The 18,311-nt window shown below is 36.0% G+C and overlaps 3 protein-coding genes across 3 annotated transcripts; 1 reads left to right on the top strand and 2 right to left on the bottom strand.

The window, feature by feature from the left end:
• Positions 1 to 555: 555 nt before the first annotated feature.
• Positions 556 to 1,212, bottom strand: LOC126746799 (serine protease inhibitor Kazal-type 1-like). Its single transcript, XM_050455199.1, has one exon. The coding sequence runs from the start codon at positions 943 to 945 to the stop codon at positions 643 to 645; it is 303 nt and encodes a 100-aa protein (XP_050311156.1). The 5' UTR covers positions 946 to 1,212; the 3' UTR covers positions 556 to 642.
• Positions 1,213 to 1,641: 429 nt separating this feature from the next.
• LOC126746792 (deoxynucleoside kinase-like) lies at positions 1,642 to 2,722 on the top strand. Its single transcript, XM_050455188.1, has 3 exons — positions 1,642 to 2,033; positions 2,086 to 2,204; positions 2,264 to 2,722. The coding sequence occupies exons 1-3, from the start codon at positions 1,720 to 1,722 to the stop codon at positions 2,521 to 2,523; spliced, it is 693 nt and encodes a 230-aa protein (XP_050311145.1). The 5' UTR covers positions 1,642 to 1,719; the 3' UTR covers positions 2,524 to 2,722.
• Positions 2,723 to 8,913: 6,191 nt separating this feature from the next.
• On the bottom strand, positions 8,914 to 18,150 carry LOC126746782 (outer mitochondrial transmembrane helix translocase-like). The gene is made up of 4 exons (XM_050455164.1): positions 17,789 to 18,150; positions 16,547 to 16,761; positions 16,152 to 16,492; positions 8,914 to 9,509 (listed from the first exon to the last, which is right to left on the bottom strand). The coding sequence occupies exons 1-4, from the start codon at positions 17,953 to 17,955 to the stop codon at positions 9,099 to 9,101; spliced, it is 1,134 nt and encodes a 377-aa protein (XP_050311121.1). The 5' UTR covers positions 17,956 to 18,150; the 3' UTR covers positions 8,914 to 9,098.
• Positions 18,151 to 18,311: the final 161 nt, after the last annotated feature.

Here is an 18,311-nt window from a genome sequence, read left to right as displayed (position 1 = left end):
GACCATGGATATTTAAAAACACCCACAGTAAACAGCTTCAGAGAAGCACCTAAGTCTTATTATCGATGCAATCGATTGTGGGTAAAAATGTTGACATCGATAATCAATAACTATATTAAACAATAAGCAATTCACGTACAACGTACGTAATTTACAAGAAATTCTAAGTGAAAATTGGAATTTATTTCATCCATTATCTTTCTCAATAACTTTATGCACTTTTGTCAAGTATGACAGATGACAGGACTACCGGATATCGTCCTTGCCAAATTGACATATTGGAGCATTTTCGCATAACAGTGGTTTGAAAATGACGTCATTTAGTGCGAAATATGGTTCATCCAAAAATGTTTTTGTTTTAAAATTATATCTCAAAGCAATCAATCAATCAATGATAATAATAGTGGTATTATCTTATTTTACTTTCTCTATGGCGTCTACACATACCTTAATGCGTATTGGTCGCGCGTATACATGATAATTGAGTCGGTTTACCTCGCATATCTTCAACGACTATAATAACAGCTTTGAACTTATTTAATTATAAAGACAAACTAAAACCAGGCAACACATTTTATTGAACATTAAAAAAAGATACGAATAAGGGGCTAAAAAAGGCAATTTAAAACAAACAAACGATTCCTAACTGTAATAAACCGGTTCGGCGACGTCTCTGATCTCCTCGAGGGCGTCCCTTTGGGGCTCGTCGCACGCGCCCCCTCTCAGCACCCTCAGACTACCAAGGCCCCTTGTTTGCATCTTGAACGACTCGCAATCCATCAAACACTCGTTGCCGTACGTGTGTTGATCCGACGCACAAATCGGCATATAAATCCTCGGACAGGCACAAATTCCCTCCTTGTTCATCCTTATGCGGTGGCCCCATATGCCCGGGGCAGCCGCCGCTAGCAGGAAACAGCCGAGCACCACTATTAAACTTTTCATTTTCTTTGTTGTTATTGTAGTACTGAAGCGAGAAAACCGGCAGTTGTTTTATAGGCGACGCGGATCTTTATCTATATAAAAAAGTTGTTATCTTTGGGATTTGTTTGATGATTATGGCGGGGGGGGGATTAAATATCGATTTTGTCGAAATCCTCCGGGTTTTCGTTATGAGTCAGTTGCTCGTGTTTGCGTTGTACTTCGGCACGTATTTCTGCGTCAAGCATCGATAGGCACATACTAAGAATTAATGAGTCATTATCTATTAGCAGAAATATACGAGGTGCCTCAAATTTCCAATTGCTACGGTGTAAACGCGGTTAAAGCTCAAGCTGTTATGCACACAAAAAAATATAAATGACAGTTCGGACCGTCATGTTCGCCCAGAACTGTTCGTTTTTGATAACAGAGGGCGACACCAATTTTCGATACCGTATTATGTGAATCACAGCGATGCCTTTTTGACAGGCGACTAATTTTTAATTTAGTTTAGTTTAGTTGCTGTTGGCACAGGACTATTTATTATGCTCCTGGAACCGTAAAGCATATACGGTTCTCGTTATCTGAAAATGGCAAATTTGGAACAAAAAATTTTGGCTATAATTATTATCTAATGTAATATTGGCAACACTGAAGTATAGCTTCTGTCATACGTCACTGATGACACTTCCCCCCCACCGCTCACCGTTTGGTTTGACATTCAATTCAAAATCCCGCCAAAACTGGTAAACAAAAAAACCGTACAGTTACAGTTAGGGCTCCAATAAAAGTGCCAAAATGTTCACTAGCGGCATGTCCCCGGCAAAAACTCGCGGTCGCCCCTTCACCGTAATAGTCGAGGGTAATATCGGCAGTGGCAAAACGACTTTTCTCAATCATTTCAATCGGAATGCGGAGGTGTGCGTGCTAGCGGAACCCATTGAACTATGGCGGAACTGCAAGGGGCAAAACCTATTAGCCCTAATGTACGAGGATATCAAGAGGTGGAGTTTCACTTTTCAGTCTTATGTGCAATTGACCATGTTGGAGCAGCACACCAGGAAAACCTCTTGCCCGATCAAGCTTATGGAGAGGTCTATTTACAGTGCTCGGTAAGTAGTTTTATTAGTTCTGTTACTGTTTTAAGTGATGGTCTTTTATTAGTTATTGCTTCGTGGAGAAGATGCTTCAGGACGGCTTAATTCATGGAGCCTCAGCTGCTGTTATCGACCAACAATTTCAGTGGATCAGGAGTTATGCTGATGTGGATGTAGATTTAATCGGTAAGGGTGGTTTATTGGTAAGAAAATTATGATTTTTAGGTTTTTTTTTTTTTGGTCAGTGTATCTAAGAACTACCCCGGAAGTTGTTTATGAACGTATGATGCAACGCAATAGGGCCGAAGAGAAGTCTGTTTCCTTTGAGTATCTTAAGGCGCTACATGATATACATGAAGACTGGCTGTTCCATAAGACTTTATATGATTTACCCGCTCAGGTGGTTGTTTTAGATGCCAATTTGGATAAAGAGGGTATTATTGATGAATATCGGAAGTGCGAACCGCATATTTTAGATAAGATAATGACTAATGTAAAGGCGTGATTGTTTAGGGACTTTATTCAAGATATTTTAACTTAGTTAAGGTTTTTTGTATGTTTAAGTACTTTTTTTAATTCACGTGTTTAAAACACTACTTCCAAAGATTTAAACAAAATATAGCAACTTAATTTATGTATTATTAAAATTAGAGTATTTATTTGTAAGAGTGTTTTTTATGAAATACAAATTTTTATATTTAAAAGTGCAATTTTTATCAAGTCTTGGGAGGTAAACATACTCAGAATGCCTTCATGCCTTCGACACCCAGTTGAGTTGGTTTACATGAGAGATTGTTAATAAAAGATATATGCAGAACAATTTTATTTCTATATTTTTCTATCTAAAACCCTCAAACTTTAGATGTATCAGAGCCCACCTTTCCTTCAGCTCCTGTTGCGGGCCCACACATTCTCCCACCCCCGAGGACTCTGTCTCAGCAGGGAACCCGGTCAACATTGACGATCTAGCTGGAGCTCTCAACAGGGCACAGCTGAAAAGAAGGAACCTTTGCGGTTCTGAGAAAAGAAGGAGAAGGAAGGCTAGGGCTGCAGAAGAGGCCAAGGGCTCCCTGGCCTCGGCGGTCCTGGCACCTACTCCCTCAGAGGCAGTGGATTGACAGCAATTGATCAGATTGAAATCAAATGAAATCTGCAATCCATCCTGGATGACAAAGCTTACCCAATGTACAAACGTCTACCAATAAGAGCAAAAATAACTTTACTAAATATATATAATAAATGTATGTTTGAGGGACATATTCCAGAGGCATGGAGAAAATATAACATTATTCATATTCTAAAACCAAAGAAAAACCCTATCCTACCAGTAAATTATAGGCCTAAAGTACTGTCAATGTGTGGCTGTAAGATCCTTGAAATCATGATTAAAAATCGATTGGAATGGTTCCTTGAAAACAGAAATATTTTCACACATGAACAACTAGGTTTTAGGAGGGGCAAGGGCATATATGATAATATTGCTTATCTCTCAAATTCAGTCCTTGGTCGGTCTGAATCTGTCATTGCAGTCTTTTTAGACATTAAATCTGCATTTGATAATGTTAATATATATAAATTGTATAATAAATTAAATCATCTTCAAATTTCTATTGAAATTAACAATCTTATTCATCAAATTATTGTGAATAGACTTCTATACAGCAGAAAGGCTGATGGCACATTCATGGGCCCATATCTAGCTACAAAAAGACTCCCACAGGGTTCTCCTTTGAGCACTATACTATTTAATTTGTATATCTTGGAGCTATTTCAATTGAACTTAGATTCTGCAAAAATAATTGGATATGCTGATGACTTGGCTGTTTTTGTGAAAGGTTCCAATGTCAGTGTTATGACAAACAAAATAAATGGAGCATTGGAAATGATTAATGGTGTTTTAAAAGATAATGATCTCTCCGTCGAGAAGTGTGAAGCAATTTAGTTCACAAAGGGTAATCGCAAAAATCCCCCTCCAGCTATACATATTGGCAATTATCTTATTGATTATAAAGACATATTCTGCAAGAACATCTAAAGTGGAACACTCACATTGACCATATTGCTGATAAGGCAAAAAAAAGCACTTAACATTCTGCGCGCTGTCTGTAGGGTTTGGTGGGGATCTGACCCTCTTACCCTGTTAACAATTTTTGGAGCAATGATTCGATCCCACCTGGACTTTGGCTTGATATTTTTAAAACCTGTAAACCAAAAAGGTCTAAATAAATTGAATGTAGTCTTTTTTAAAGATTGCGAATATGCCTGGGCTGTATGAAATCGACTCCTAAAGCGGCTTTATTAGCGGAAGCAGCAATGGTAAACTTGGAGCAGAGACGAAAAACCTTGGCGAGGTTGACCTCAATAACTAATCATCCTATACCTACTAGAGATTTTGCAGAGAATCCGGAGAAAAATGATTACATTGCCAACTTACATTAACTCTGATAACGTTCCATATTTGATATTCGCCTTACAAAAATTCCTTCTTTACCTAAACACAATAAGTAAAGATACAAATTATGCATGCTACGGAATTGATTTTGATATCCTGAACAATGAACAAACCAATTAAAATCTTAGACTTAGGAATGAAGAAGAGTGACACTATGTTAAAACAATATTTCCTAACTGCTACAGAAAAATTTAAAAACTCCTATACCTATATATACACGGACGCCTCAAAAAAAGATAAAAGATTAGGCTATGGGATATATATTCCGGACATAGACTATAAATTTTCATCTAGACTCCCAGACTCAATAAGTATATGTAAAGCAGAATGCGTGGCTATACACGATGCTGTAAAGGTTGCTATATATAAATAAGCATTTGAAGAAGGTATAATAATCTTTTCAGACTCCAGAAGCGCGATACAAAAAATTAATAAATATGGTCATCAACCTCAAGCGATTTCTGGTCTATCAAAACCAAGCAGTTAATTTCTCTAGCTAATAAGAACAATTTTGATATAAGAATTGCTTGGATTCCTGGACACTCGGGCATTCTTGCTAATGAGGTGGCGGATTTATTGGCAAGAATAGGTAAAGACCTGAATGTCCCTAAAGATATGAAAGTGGATTCTATGGAAATTTTTAATCTTATCAAGGATGATATGAGTAATCAGTTTAAAGTATACTGGAAAACTTTAGTACATAGTAAGAACTATCAATACTCTAAAATACAAAATACTTTCCCAAAAACCAAATGGTTTTCAAATCTACCTTTCAAAAATCGAAAATATATAACCACAATAATCAGATTACGGACGGGCCATTGTCTGATTAAAGAGGAGCATTTATATAAACTTAAGACTAAAGATAGCCCATATTGTGAATGTGGCTCTGTTGAAGATTTAAATCATCTCTTTTTGGAATGTTTTATAAATTACATTCCTTATATGGATCTGTATAAAGAATTTGTTAAAAGGAATTTCCCCACCCCCTTAACAATGTATACTGTTCTGTGTGAACCAAATGAGGAGTCAATTGATCTAATTATGTCATTTTTGAATATAAATCGAATTCGGTTATAATAGTTTTGCTCAACAATTCGTGTTTTTTTCTATGTTTTCTTTTCCCGTAGAATCCCAGAACCTGTGATGTCTTATGTTTGTCCAATTTACCTATATTGTGTTTGTCCATACTAATAGACTTAACCACTACAAATAGAGGCGTACCACATAGCACTATAAAGGAAGTCTGAAGTAATTACTCCATCATGGAGGAACAGCTATTTTAGTTAAACAAACAATTGAAGCTTTTTTCTGTAAAATTAATAAGTATGATAGCTTTTTGAATTCTCCCTTTGTTTTTATAAACGATTTAATTTATATGTTCTTTGTGTTTATAGACCACCCACAGGAGTTATTGGTATGTTCCTGGACCAACTTGATTCTCTATTATCCCAATTGTCTCTACACTCCATAGTTATATTGGCTGGTGACTTTAATATTAACTTCACTGATGTAAGCTTGCCATCATATCATACATCCCTTTTAAGTATATTGGAATCTTATGACTTGAAGATGCATGTTCTTTCACCCACACGTATAACATCCTCATCTGCAACTACTATTGATTATTTGTGTACAAATTTAAATGATGTGTCATGTAGAGTACTCTCATCTGGTATTTCTGACCATGAAGCCATTCTCGCTAGGATTCCGTGCAACACTGTATTTCCTTCATCTCATTATATAGGAAGAATTTTCAGCAGAGCAAATTTTAATGCTTTTTCTTCTACTGCAGCTTTGGTTAATTGGAATGCAGTTAAAATGGCTCCTGACCCGTTTACTTTGTTATTTCATGTAATATGTGACAAGATCAATCAGTGTTTTCCTAAAAAGAGGCTTAAAATGAAAAATAGAAAACCATGGGTCACAGCAGGCCTCAGAACTTCAGCTAAAAACCTCCGTTTTGTGGCTAAGCCGTGCAAGTTTACAACTAATGCAAACATTATTCTTTATCATCAGAAATATCGTAGTCTATATAGAAAGACGATAAAAGCAGCTAAGGTTAAATATTATAGTGACCGCTTGAATATGTCCTCAAATAGGCAGAGAGAATGTTGGTCAATTATAAATGACTTCAGGCATTCTCACAAGAAAGTTTTAGAACCAGAAGTAAGACCAAATAGTTTAAATGATTATTACTGTAATATTCCTCATTTATTGCTCAAGGATGTGAATACTAATATTGATCCTTTGCATTATATTCAACAAGTGTCAGTTCAAAATTCTTTTTTCTTTTATCCTGTTAGCCTTACTGATGTTAGAGATTGATGTTATTACTGATGTTAGAGTTTAGAGATTTTTCATAATGGCACCTTTCCAGCATGTTTGAAGGAGGTAGTGGTTATCCCTCTTTATAAGGGTGGAGATGTGAGTGAGCCTTGTAATTTCCGTCCAATTTTATCGTTTTATCGTTTAATTTTATCTTTTTTGCAACATAATTGCATTTTATCTGCAAATCAGTTTGGATTTCAAACGGGAAAAGGGACTCATGACGCTGTTTTCGGCTTTTTGGAGAGTGTCTATGTGTCCTTAAATTCTGGAGAGTCCGCGGCGGCAGTGTTTTGCGATTTATCCAAGGCATTTGATTGTGTAGATCATGGAATACTGCTGTCTAAGCTCAATAATTATGGCTTTAGAGGTGTGGCATTGCAATGGCTGGAATCCTATCTGTCTAATCGTACCCAAAGAGTTACAGTATCTGGATGTTTATCCGATTCCAGATCCCTTAAAACTGGAGTACCTCAGGGTTCAGTGATAGGACCACTATTATTTTTGCTCTATGTAAATGATTTGGGTTCATTAAAACTGCAGGGCAAAGTGGTTCAGTTTGCTGATGATACCACCATTTTATGGAATCATAGAGATTCTGATAATGTTAGAGCCCAGGTTTTTAAGGATCTTAAGATTTTATCGGAGTGGTGTGCTTGTATTTAATGTGGGCAAAACCTTTATTATGGGATTTAAGTGTGACGTTCAGGGCCTTATGTTTAGTGAAAACTCCCTCTTGCAAAACAAAGAAAGCTGTAAGTTCCTTGGTATTGATGGTCGCCTTCGCTTCGAAGATCATATCCTAAATCTTGCATCAAAATTATCCTCTGGATGCTTTGCAGTAAGAATGGCGGGGCATGAGCTGGGAGGGGTAGTTGCACGTTCAGTGTACTTTTCTCTTATTGAGTCCCACCTTCGTTATGGCTTGCCTTTTTGGGGTTTAAGCAACAAGGGATTATTAAACATAATTTTTGTGATTCAAAAAAAGGCAGTTAGATACCTATGTTCCGCTGAGTTAAGAGATTCTTGTAAACCTCTCTTTATATCTCAAAAAATCCTAACTCTTTTTTCTCTTTTTATCTTAGAAACAGCTACTCTTATTCATAAATGTCCTAAACCTCCCTCTAACACTGGTCATATGACTCGCCAGGTTAACGATTTTCCCTTACCAATCCCTACATCCTCCCTCACCAAGAACTCACTTATATACCTTAGCAAAAAAATTTACAACCATGTTCCTCTATGTATCAGACAAATTTTAGAAGTTAAGAGATTCAAAAAGGAATTAAAATCACTTTTATTATCCAGGGCATATTATAGCCTTGACGATTTTTTTAATGATACCTTTTAACCTGTGCTCTGACATCATTTTAGTGGTTTAGTTTTGTTTCCTGCTAAATAATTTAATTTACTTCCTCTAAATTCTGTTTTATTGACAGCTTTACTTATTTTTTAATGAAATTTATCAAAAAGATGATTTTTTTTTTCTCAATCTGTTTTGTTATGATTAATTTTGGTAATGTGTGTAAATTATATGGTAAAGTGTTTTAGATGTTATGTTTGTTTGAAATTTAAAGTGAATTTGGAATTTTTTAGTTTTTAGGATGCTTGTACACAAGATTTTGTTGTCTTACGTAATATAGCACATTTTCTTTCTTTCTAATTAAGTACGTACAAGTCAGCGGCCCCGATTTGGTCCAGAGCCAGTCAACATCGAGGTCGCTCCAAATTGTGCTGGCAATTGCCTCGTTGCAGTGCCATAAAACAAGCAAGCGAGCAAGTATTTTTTAAACATAACCTCTCAAAAACTTTAATTGTTTTGTTTCCCTACAATTATTGGCACCACTGAAATTTGTCATAGTGACCAACATCAAAAGGACACAATCACGCAAAATGGCGGCCCCCTAGTAGCGGTCATTTACTTTTCATTGAATTGGCAGTCCAGGTATATTTATAAGTTCCTCATATGTATATAGAGAATAAAACAGTAAGTAACGTGCTACTCTAATATAAAGTTTATTTCAATAATGTTCTGTACAAGAAATATGCAGAAATAAAATCAACTCGGAACACTCCCCCTCCTCCTACTCCACACACACACAAACTCAAAATAAATACAGTAAGGTACATGCTTTATTACTTGACGTGTACAGCCCGCTAAATTTAAACAAATGAAACTAATTCTCCCTAAAGTAGTAGCGGCCGCTACACTTGGCGAACCCCCTCTCGAACTCCTCACATTTACGCTCGAACTTGTCCAAATCGTTAAGAATGGGGTCCAACACTCGGACCCACGCCAACTAGTCCAAATCGATGCGGGACGGCGTCCCACCGAGCGACCCGCACAACATTTTACTCTCCCGCATTTTCGCGTAGGAATACTTCAAGTCCTCCATGGTGATCGGTCTCAAGGCGTCGTGGAACTGTTCCGACGATTCCGAGTCTTGGCGCGAATTCGAATTATTCAAATTGGTGGCGATTTCGTGACGGACAAAGTCCCGGACCCGATAGACGGCCGCGTTACGGCACAACTCGCGCAAATCGGAACCGGAAAAGCCGTCGGTCCATTTCGCGATCGTTTCGATGTCGACGTCGTCGCCGATCGGCTCGTGCACCAGGATCAGGCTGAGGATTTGGCGACGTTGCGCGATATTCGGCATCGGCACGTGAAATGTGGCCGGCATGCGCCTTAAAATCGCCCGGTCCAAGTCCTGCAATAAAGAAAAGACCCATCTTTTACACAGTTAAGTTACGGAGTTGTTAGGGAGATTTTTTTCGTGATTTAGTTAATAATTTCCCATGAGGCTCAAGTTATATTGTGAGAAGTAAGCAACTATGTTGAATTATAGGCTTTTTTAGCATTTACGATATCTTCTCTATGTACCTTCAATCTCCTTTTATAGGATGTCAATAACTCATGCTCATGAAAGAAAGAAAGAAAGAAAGAAAATGTGCTATATTACGTAAGACAACAAAATCTTGTGTACAAGCATCCTAAAAACTAAAAAATTCCAAATTCACTTTAAATTTCAAACAAACATAACTTCTAAAACACTTTACCATAAAATTTACACACATTACCAAAATTAATCATAACAAAACAGATTGAGAAAAAAAAAGCATCTTTTTGATAAATTTCATTAAAAAATAAGTAAAGCTGTCAATAAAACAGAATTTAGAGGAAGTAAATTAAATTATTTAGCAGGAAACAAAACTAAACCAATAAAATGATGTCAGAGCACAGGTTAAAAGGTATCATTAAAAAAATCGTCAAGGCTATAATATGCCCTGGATAATAAAAGTGATTTTAATTCCTTTTTGAATCTCTTAACTTCTAAAATTTGTCTGATACATAGAGGAACATGGTTGTGAATTTTTTTGCTAAGGTATATAAGTGAGTTCTTGGTGAGGGAGGATGTAGGGATTGGTAAGGGAAAATCGGTAACCTGGCGAGTCATATGACCAGTGTTAGAGGGAGGTTTAGGACATTTATGAATAAGAGTAGCTGTTTCTAAGATAAAAAGAGAAAAAAGAGTTAAGATTTTTTGAGATATAAAGAGAGGTTTACAAGAATCTCTTAACTCAGCGGAACATAGGTATCTAACTGCCTTTTTTTGAATCACAAAAATTATGTTTAATAATCCCTTGTTGCTTAAACCCCAAAAAGGCAAGCCATAATGAAGGTGGGACTCATTAAGAGAAAAGTACACTGAACGTGCAACTACCCCTCTCAGCTCATGCCCCGCCATTCTTACTGCAAAGCATCCAGAGGATAATTTTGATGCAAGATTTAGGATATGATCTTCGAAGCGAAGGCGACCATCAATGGTAATACCACAGCATAAAGAAACCAGCAGTCGCACTTCAATAAAAATACATTGGCTTGAATAAGCGAGTTCGGTGCATGTGTACTAACGCAGGCGAGGCATTTTTGCTTATAGTAGGGATGCCGCTGACACTCGCTACGGTCCACGTGGCTTTTGCCTTGGCTAGAGCCGGACTTAAACATTTTTTTAGATGTTATTATCTTGTAAAATAAAAATACCTACATAGTACAAATATTGATTTTTTAATATAAATAAAGTTCATACATTAACAAAATATTTAAACAAAAATAAACATCGCATTTCTACATCTAACAACGACGATATAGAAGAATACGTGCAGGAAGTTAATTAGGTATGAACCATAACTTTAAGAGACCATTCTTTGAGTAATTTTAAAACAAAAGGTTCATATAAACATATGTCCAGAAATTCTTCGTTCTCAATATACAGGGTGTTAAAATTTAACAACAACTAAAATATATGTCACTGACTTTTGTGCAATTTTTATTATGTTCTGTGGATTATACAAATAAAACTTTTCTGTCTCTTGAATTTTTTTCGTATCTTGCTTAGTTAATAATAAATTCCAAATAAAACTTTTCCCCAAATTCCTTGTGTGATCCAGGGATATGCAATTAAGTGGATTTTTTTTTCTCGAAAAATAAGCGAGATACAAAAAAGTTGTATTTGTATTTGAGTAAATCAAATAAGATATTAAAAATGGCACAAAATTCAGGTGCCCCAATTTTTTTGCCACAAATATTTCTTCAGGTCCCGTACGAGATTACACTGAACCTAATAAATTTAATCATGTTAGGGGTAAATTAGCCTGTTAAATAATTTATGGTACATACTTAATTAACACCCTGTATAGTAACGCTTTTAGATTAACATCTGACTACATAGTAGTTTAAGGATAACTAATTATACAAATAAAGTAATATTTCAAAACAAATAGAAACTCTTAGGCCAATAAATAAAGACAAATAGTTGGCAACAATTCAAAACAATTCTAACATCTGCGAATTTTTGTTATATTATTAAGTACCAACTAAAGTAAAAGTATACAATTTTGCAACTCTTTTAAATATGGCAATACTGTTAAAATGGCAGAAATATAAATAATGTCCTTAAAAATCCAAAAAAAAAAAATTACATTGCTGCAACTTTAACTGATGCTTAATTATGTTATTTAAGCCATACAGCCAAATTTGCAGCTATTAAAAACTTTGGCAAAGTCAATTATTTTGCTTCATTAATAATTTTTGACATACCCCTCTTTTAATACAAAAGTTTTTATAAAAAACGCTACGCTTTGTAAAAATGCTATTAAAATAGTCACTAAGTACGGCGCTGAACTAGGCGATACACCTATGAACACAGTTAGATAAACAGTGAGCTCGGCATCCGGAGAACATGGCTGCGGCATGGCTAAGGATGCTATTAGTTCGCTTACATTTTCGAGCGGAGTGAGACTGCTGGTTTCTTTATGCTGTGGTAATACCAAGGAACTTACAGCTTTCTTTGTTTTGCAAGCGGGAGTTTTCACTAAACATAAGGCCCTGAACGTCACACTTAAATCCCATAATAAAGGTTTTGCCCACATTAAATACAAGCCTGTTTGCAGCACACCACTCCGATAAAATCTTAAGATCCTTAAAAACCTGGGCTCTAACATTATCAGAATCTCTATGATTCCAAAAAATGGTGGTATCATCAGCAAACTGAACCACTTTGCCCTGCAGTTTTAATGAACCCAAATCATTTACATAGAGCAAAAATAATAGAGGTCCTAACACTGAACCCTGAGGTACTCCAGTTTTAAGGGATCTGGAATCGGATAAACATCCAGATACTGTAACTCTTTGGGTACGATTAGACAGATAGGATTCCAGCCATTGCAATGCCACACCTCTAAAGCCATAATTATTGAGCTTAGACAGCAGTATTCCATGATCTACACAATCAAATGCCTTGGATAAATCGCAAAACACTGCCGCCGCGGACTCTCCAGAATTTAAGGACACATAGACACTCTCCAAAAAGCCGAAAACAGCGTCATGAGTCCCTTTTCCCGTTTGAAATCCAAAATGCAATTATGTTGCAAAAAAGATAAAATTCTGATTTTTGCAAGTTTTTCAACTATCTTGGAGAGGGTAGATAATATAGAAATTGGACGAAAATTACAAGGCTCACTCACATCTCCACCCTTATAAAGAGGGATAACCACTGCCTCCTTCAAACATGCTGGAAAGATGCCATTATGAAAGGAATTGTTTAAGGCATTCAATGCTGAGTGAGGCAAAAGGAGTAGTAATTTTGATGATATTCCATCAGCTCCAGCTGATTTATGGTTTTTTAAGCTTTTAATTGCATCTCTAACATCAGTAAGGCTAACAGGATAAAAGAAAAAAGAATTTTGAACTGACACTTGTTGAATATAATGCAAAGGATCAATATTAGTATTCACATCCTTGAGCAATAAATGAGGAATATTACAGTAATAATCATTTAAACTATTTGGTCGTACTTCTGGTTCTGAAACTTTCTTGTGAGAATGCCTGAAGTCATTTATAATTGACCAACATTCTCTCTGCCTATTTGAGGACATATTCAAGTGGTCACTATAATATTTAACCTTAGCTGCTTTTATCGTCTTTCTATATAGACTACGATATTTCTGGTGATAAATAATAATGTTTGCATTAGTTGTAAACTTGCACAGCTTAGCCAAAAAACGGAGGTTTTTAGCTGAAGTTCTGAGGCCTGCTGTGACCCATGGTTTTATATTTTTCATTTTAAGCCTCTTTTTAGGAAAACACTTATTGATCTTGTCACATAGCACATGAAATAACAAAGTAAACGGGTCAGGAGCCATTTCAACTGCATTCCAATTAACCAAAGCTGCAGTAGAAGAAAAAGCATTAAAATTTGCTCTGCTGAAAATTCTTCCTATATAATGAGATGAAGGAAATACAGTGTTGCATGGAATCCTAGCGAGAATGGCTTCATGGTCAGAAATACCAGATGAGAGTACCCTACATCATTTAAATTTGTACACAAATAATCAATAGTAGTTGCAGATGAGGATGTTATACGTGTGGGTGAAAGAACATGCATCTTCAAGTCATAAGATTCCAATATACTTAAAAGGGATGTATGATATGATGGCAAGCTTACATCAGTGAAGTTAATATTAAAGTCACCAGCCAATATAACTATGGAGTGTAGAGACAATTGGGATAATAGAGAATCAAGTTTGTCCAGGAACATACCAATATCTCCCGTGGGTGGTCTATAAACACAAAGAACATATAAATTAAATCGCTTACGAAAACAAAGGGAGAATTCAAAAACCTTCTCCAACAGAAAGCTATCATACTTATTAATTTTACAGAAAAAAGCTTCAATTGTTTGTTTAACTAAAATAGCTGTTCCTCCATGTATGGAGTGTTGCCGACAAAAAATTGATATAGGAATATAATCAGATATTAAGAAACATTCGTTAGGCTTTAACCAGTGCTCAGTTAGTAATACAATATCAGGAAAATCACATGAATCAAGTAAAAGATGAAGCTCGTCCATTTTATTTCTAAGAGACTGTATATTTAAAATAAAACTACTGAAACTTTTCGCATGCTTATTTTCAATGTTATTTATAGAATGTGAGTGAGCTTCATCTTCTGTGTATTTATCTATAAAAAAGAATCCCTATCACAGTCAGTATCTAGAAGTCCAGGTTGATTACTTGGTTTTATTGTGGACACATTTTTTAATGAAATGCTACTTTTGAAATGTTTTAAAATATGGGTATACAGTAATGATGCCAAATCTGATCCAAAGTTGCTGGCATGATTAGACTCTAAAATTCTATTTAGATTAATATTATTTGCGTGAAATATTCTATAGAGAGCCTTATTGCTATTACAAATTACATTATGGTTTGGATACATGTAAGGGCTTGTCATCACTAAACTATTGCTGTGTAAATGTATAAATGTTTTTAAAATATCGAATGATGAGCAAGTACCATTTAACATTAAAATCAACATATCATTTTCTGTAAATTCCTTAACCATAGATGATGCAGTATAAATCACTTCATTGTTTGTACTTCCTGGCTTCAGAAAACACTGGACTTTGTAGTTAGCTTCAAACTTCAGACGCAATTTCTTCAGGAACACTCTACTACAGTTTCCACCCACAAAAAGAAGCCTAGGTCGATTATCAACGGGTGAATTTGGCCTACATGGCAACTGTGTTGGATAATTTATATTAATGAATTTAGATATGTTTTGCTGTTCCTTTAATGTACAAATATCGGAATAGCAAGTATCTTTTTCAACTTCCAACACCTTTATTGACTGGATCATATTCTTATTCATCTTGGTTAAATCATTAACTTCCATTTGTAACATATTTATTTGCGTCTTATAGGTTGCAGATTCATTTTCTAATGTTTTTATTGTTACAATTAAATTTTTATTTAAGGTATTTAACTCATTGATTCCTATATTGAAATTTATTTTTTCCTCTTCACATACTTTTAATAGTGACGGTAACTCACATTCTTTAGTTTTTAAATTTGTTAATTCAATTTTAAGTTCATCATTAAGTTTGTGTAGATTATCTAGGGAGGAAGAAAACTTCTTTTCGGCCTCTGACACTTCATCTTCAAACACCAAACTGTTTCTTCTCATTCTTTCTATATGCCTATCCTTTTCTTTTAGTTCAATCAATAATTCATGAATCTTCTGCTCGTAAGACTTCTTTTCATTCTCATTTTCATTAAAATTTATTTGACATTTTTCTGAGCATAAAATTTTGTAGCCTCCCATTTTTATGGCATCAGAATTTCTATCCAAACAACTTGGGTGGAATATAGACATACAAAAGATGCAGCAATAATTTGAAAACTCCTTTTTTTGACAGCATTTGAAATTACGATTCATTTTAATAAATTAATTAATATATAAATACGGTTAGACAGGAATTGCTAGCCAAACAGGAACTTGAGCCTGAGCGTCACCAGGAACACGCGTAAAAAAAACACACTAGCACGTCCTAAGGTTGAAGTTCTATGGTTTCAAGTTAAGGTCAATGCCAGCAAAACAAGTCTAGTTAGTTAAAACAGGAAATATTTATAAAACAAAAAAAAATATTGACCTGTTAATTAGGAACACTTGTACGGAAATATGGTTGTAAAAAAAAAATCAAAACAAATGGAATCAAAACAAAACAAACAAAACTGAGTACCGGCGTAGCCTCCTACGAACTTAAACACGACCGTCACGTATGACTGCTAAACTGATACTGAACTGAACATGAACGGTCTTTAGTCGAGTATGAAGTAGTCTCAACTGTTTGCCCTCATTAATTATCAATCACTTACTAGACTAACTGAGATATGGCTTGGATTCGTTTACATAAGCTCATATTAAATAACCAGGAGAATGCGTCAATGAAGTAAGAAAATTTACTTTATCAAAATTCATAGATAAATAAGTCAAAAGAATAAAATCTTACCTGCGGTCTATTGGTGGCCCCCATAATAATAACAGTACAGTTCGGATCAGTAATCAGACCATCCCACAGTGACATGAACTGGGCCTTCATCATAGCGGTGGCCTCGTGATCAGAACTGTTCCTGGACCTCAGAAAAGAGTCGATTTCATCGATAAAAATGATGCACGGTTGCAACTTAACAGCCAAAGTGAACACTGCCGAGGCCAACTTTTGACTTTCCCCGTACCACTTGTCTGTTAAAATTGACAGGTCCAAGTTGATAAAGTAGGTGCCCGCCTCGCGAGCCGTCGCTTTCGCTATTAAGGTTTTCCCGCAACCGGGAGGTCCGTGCAAAAGGACCCCTAGAGAAAACTAGTTTAGTAATAATTGTTATTTGAAGGATTTATTGATCCTACCTTTGGGGGCAGTAGTAAGCATGGAATCAACGAAAAGATCCTTACGCTGAATGGGCAAAATCACAGTTTCCCTAAGCTCCTGAATAAGACTTTCCAGGCCCGCTATATTGGACCAGGTAACGGATATATCAGAGGGGTTCACTAAATGGGCTGCAATCATCATTTCATAGTCATTCAGCTTGTCTACTTCGACCAGCTGCTTATTCGCCCCTATCCTAATTTATTTATTTTTATTTATTTATTCATGCAAAAAAGTATAAAGCTTTTAAAGTCAGTCAAAAATATAACTCCAAATAAAAGTATTAAACTGTAAAATTCGTATTACCTAAGAACAAAAATAAAACACATATAAGCCTAAAAAGTAATGCTTAAAAACACTTAACACTAAAAGAGACCCAGCCTATGCAATAGCACTGAAATTTAAGCTCAGGAATTTCTCTTTCTTTTTCTTTGAGGCCGGCAGGACATTAAAGAACTTAATTCCATAATAAGACACGCCATTACGGGTACGCTCGAGTCTCCTAAATGGTGCCACCAAGGAGCCGCTATTTCTGGTGTCATGACTGTGAGTGCTAGCATGAGTCGCAAACCTGGGTAGGTTTTCCCTAATGAATACAAGGCACAGAAGTATGAAGGCGCTTGGTAAGGTGAGAACTCTCAGAAGCCTGAAGTGGACCCTACAACAATCCCTGTATCCAATCTGCGCAATCACTCGCAGACATCGATGTTGCAATGCAAAAATCCTGGGCATATGCGCTGAATGACCCCAGTTTAGTAAGTTATACGTCATTAGAGAGTGAAAATATCCAAAGTAAGCTGTCCTGAGAGTACCTGCGGAGACAGACCCAGACAAATTGCGAATCAGGAAAGTACACCTTGATAATTTGGTTGACAATTCATCTATGTGACCTTGCCACGTCAAACCACTAACACCCAGAAAATCCACAGACACACCTAAAGATTGTTGCTGGGAATCAACGTCCCGAAGGGAAAAAATTATATTTTGAGTTTTGGACTCATTTAAGCACAATCTATTGGAAACGACCCAGTCTCTAAACTGAGAACAAGATTCTTGAGCCTTGAGCGAAATGTTTGCGCAAATCATTTTAATTAAGTTGACGTTAAAGATAAATAGGTTGATGGTTAAAGATAAAGTTCTTGTTGCCCCAAAAACTTTATTTTTAACCATCAAAGGCGCACTCTCACATTTATTAAACAAATCAAATTAAGACTTTTGCATACCTCTTCAGCTGTTCCTCGGCAGTCTTTCGGGCCTTTTTCTTGCTCTTATTCGTGGGGTCCACCTGATTTATCAGCCATTTAATGGTCCAAAACGAGACCGCCGACACAAGGGTTAACCTCACCACCAAACTGACTATTTCGGACCGCGAAAATGACGGATCGTTCATCGTCGCTTAAGGGAGTTTTAGTTTATCGCTGAATTAACCGTAGAGCTTCTTTAAATGGGGATAGAATTACAAAAAAATGGGGTAAATGGTGAGTAATGTTTTTTTCTCTAAGGGAATTACGGGAAAAACGCCAATGTCAGTTTGACACTGGTGACAGTTGTACTTATGGACAGCATTCAATGCTGCCCTCGCAACATGGCATATTGTATTTCAATTTTTCCAATAAATTCCGCCTTAAGCTATATTTATGTAAGCGAGCGCAGCTCTTTAAGAAAGCAAATAAATATAATTATTTAGCCTAAAAAAATAGTCTGGCATGCCGCATAACTCTATGCTGCCTACAATATCCTGACATA

Source organism: Anthonomus grandis, chromosome 18 (genome assembly GCF_022605725.1).
Source record: "Anthonomus grandis grandis chromosome 18, icAntGran1.3, whole genome shotgun sequence".
Taxonomy (NCBI): domain Eukaryota; kingdom Metazoa; phylum Arthropoda; class Insecta; order Coleoptera; family Curculionidae; genus Anthonomus; species Anthonomus grandis.
This window is presented reverse-complemented; position numbering and strand designations above follow the sequence as displayed.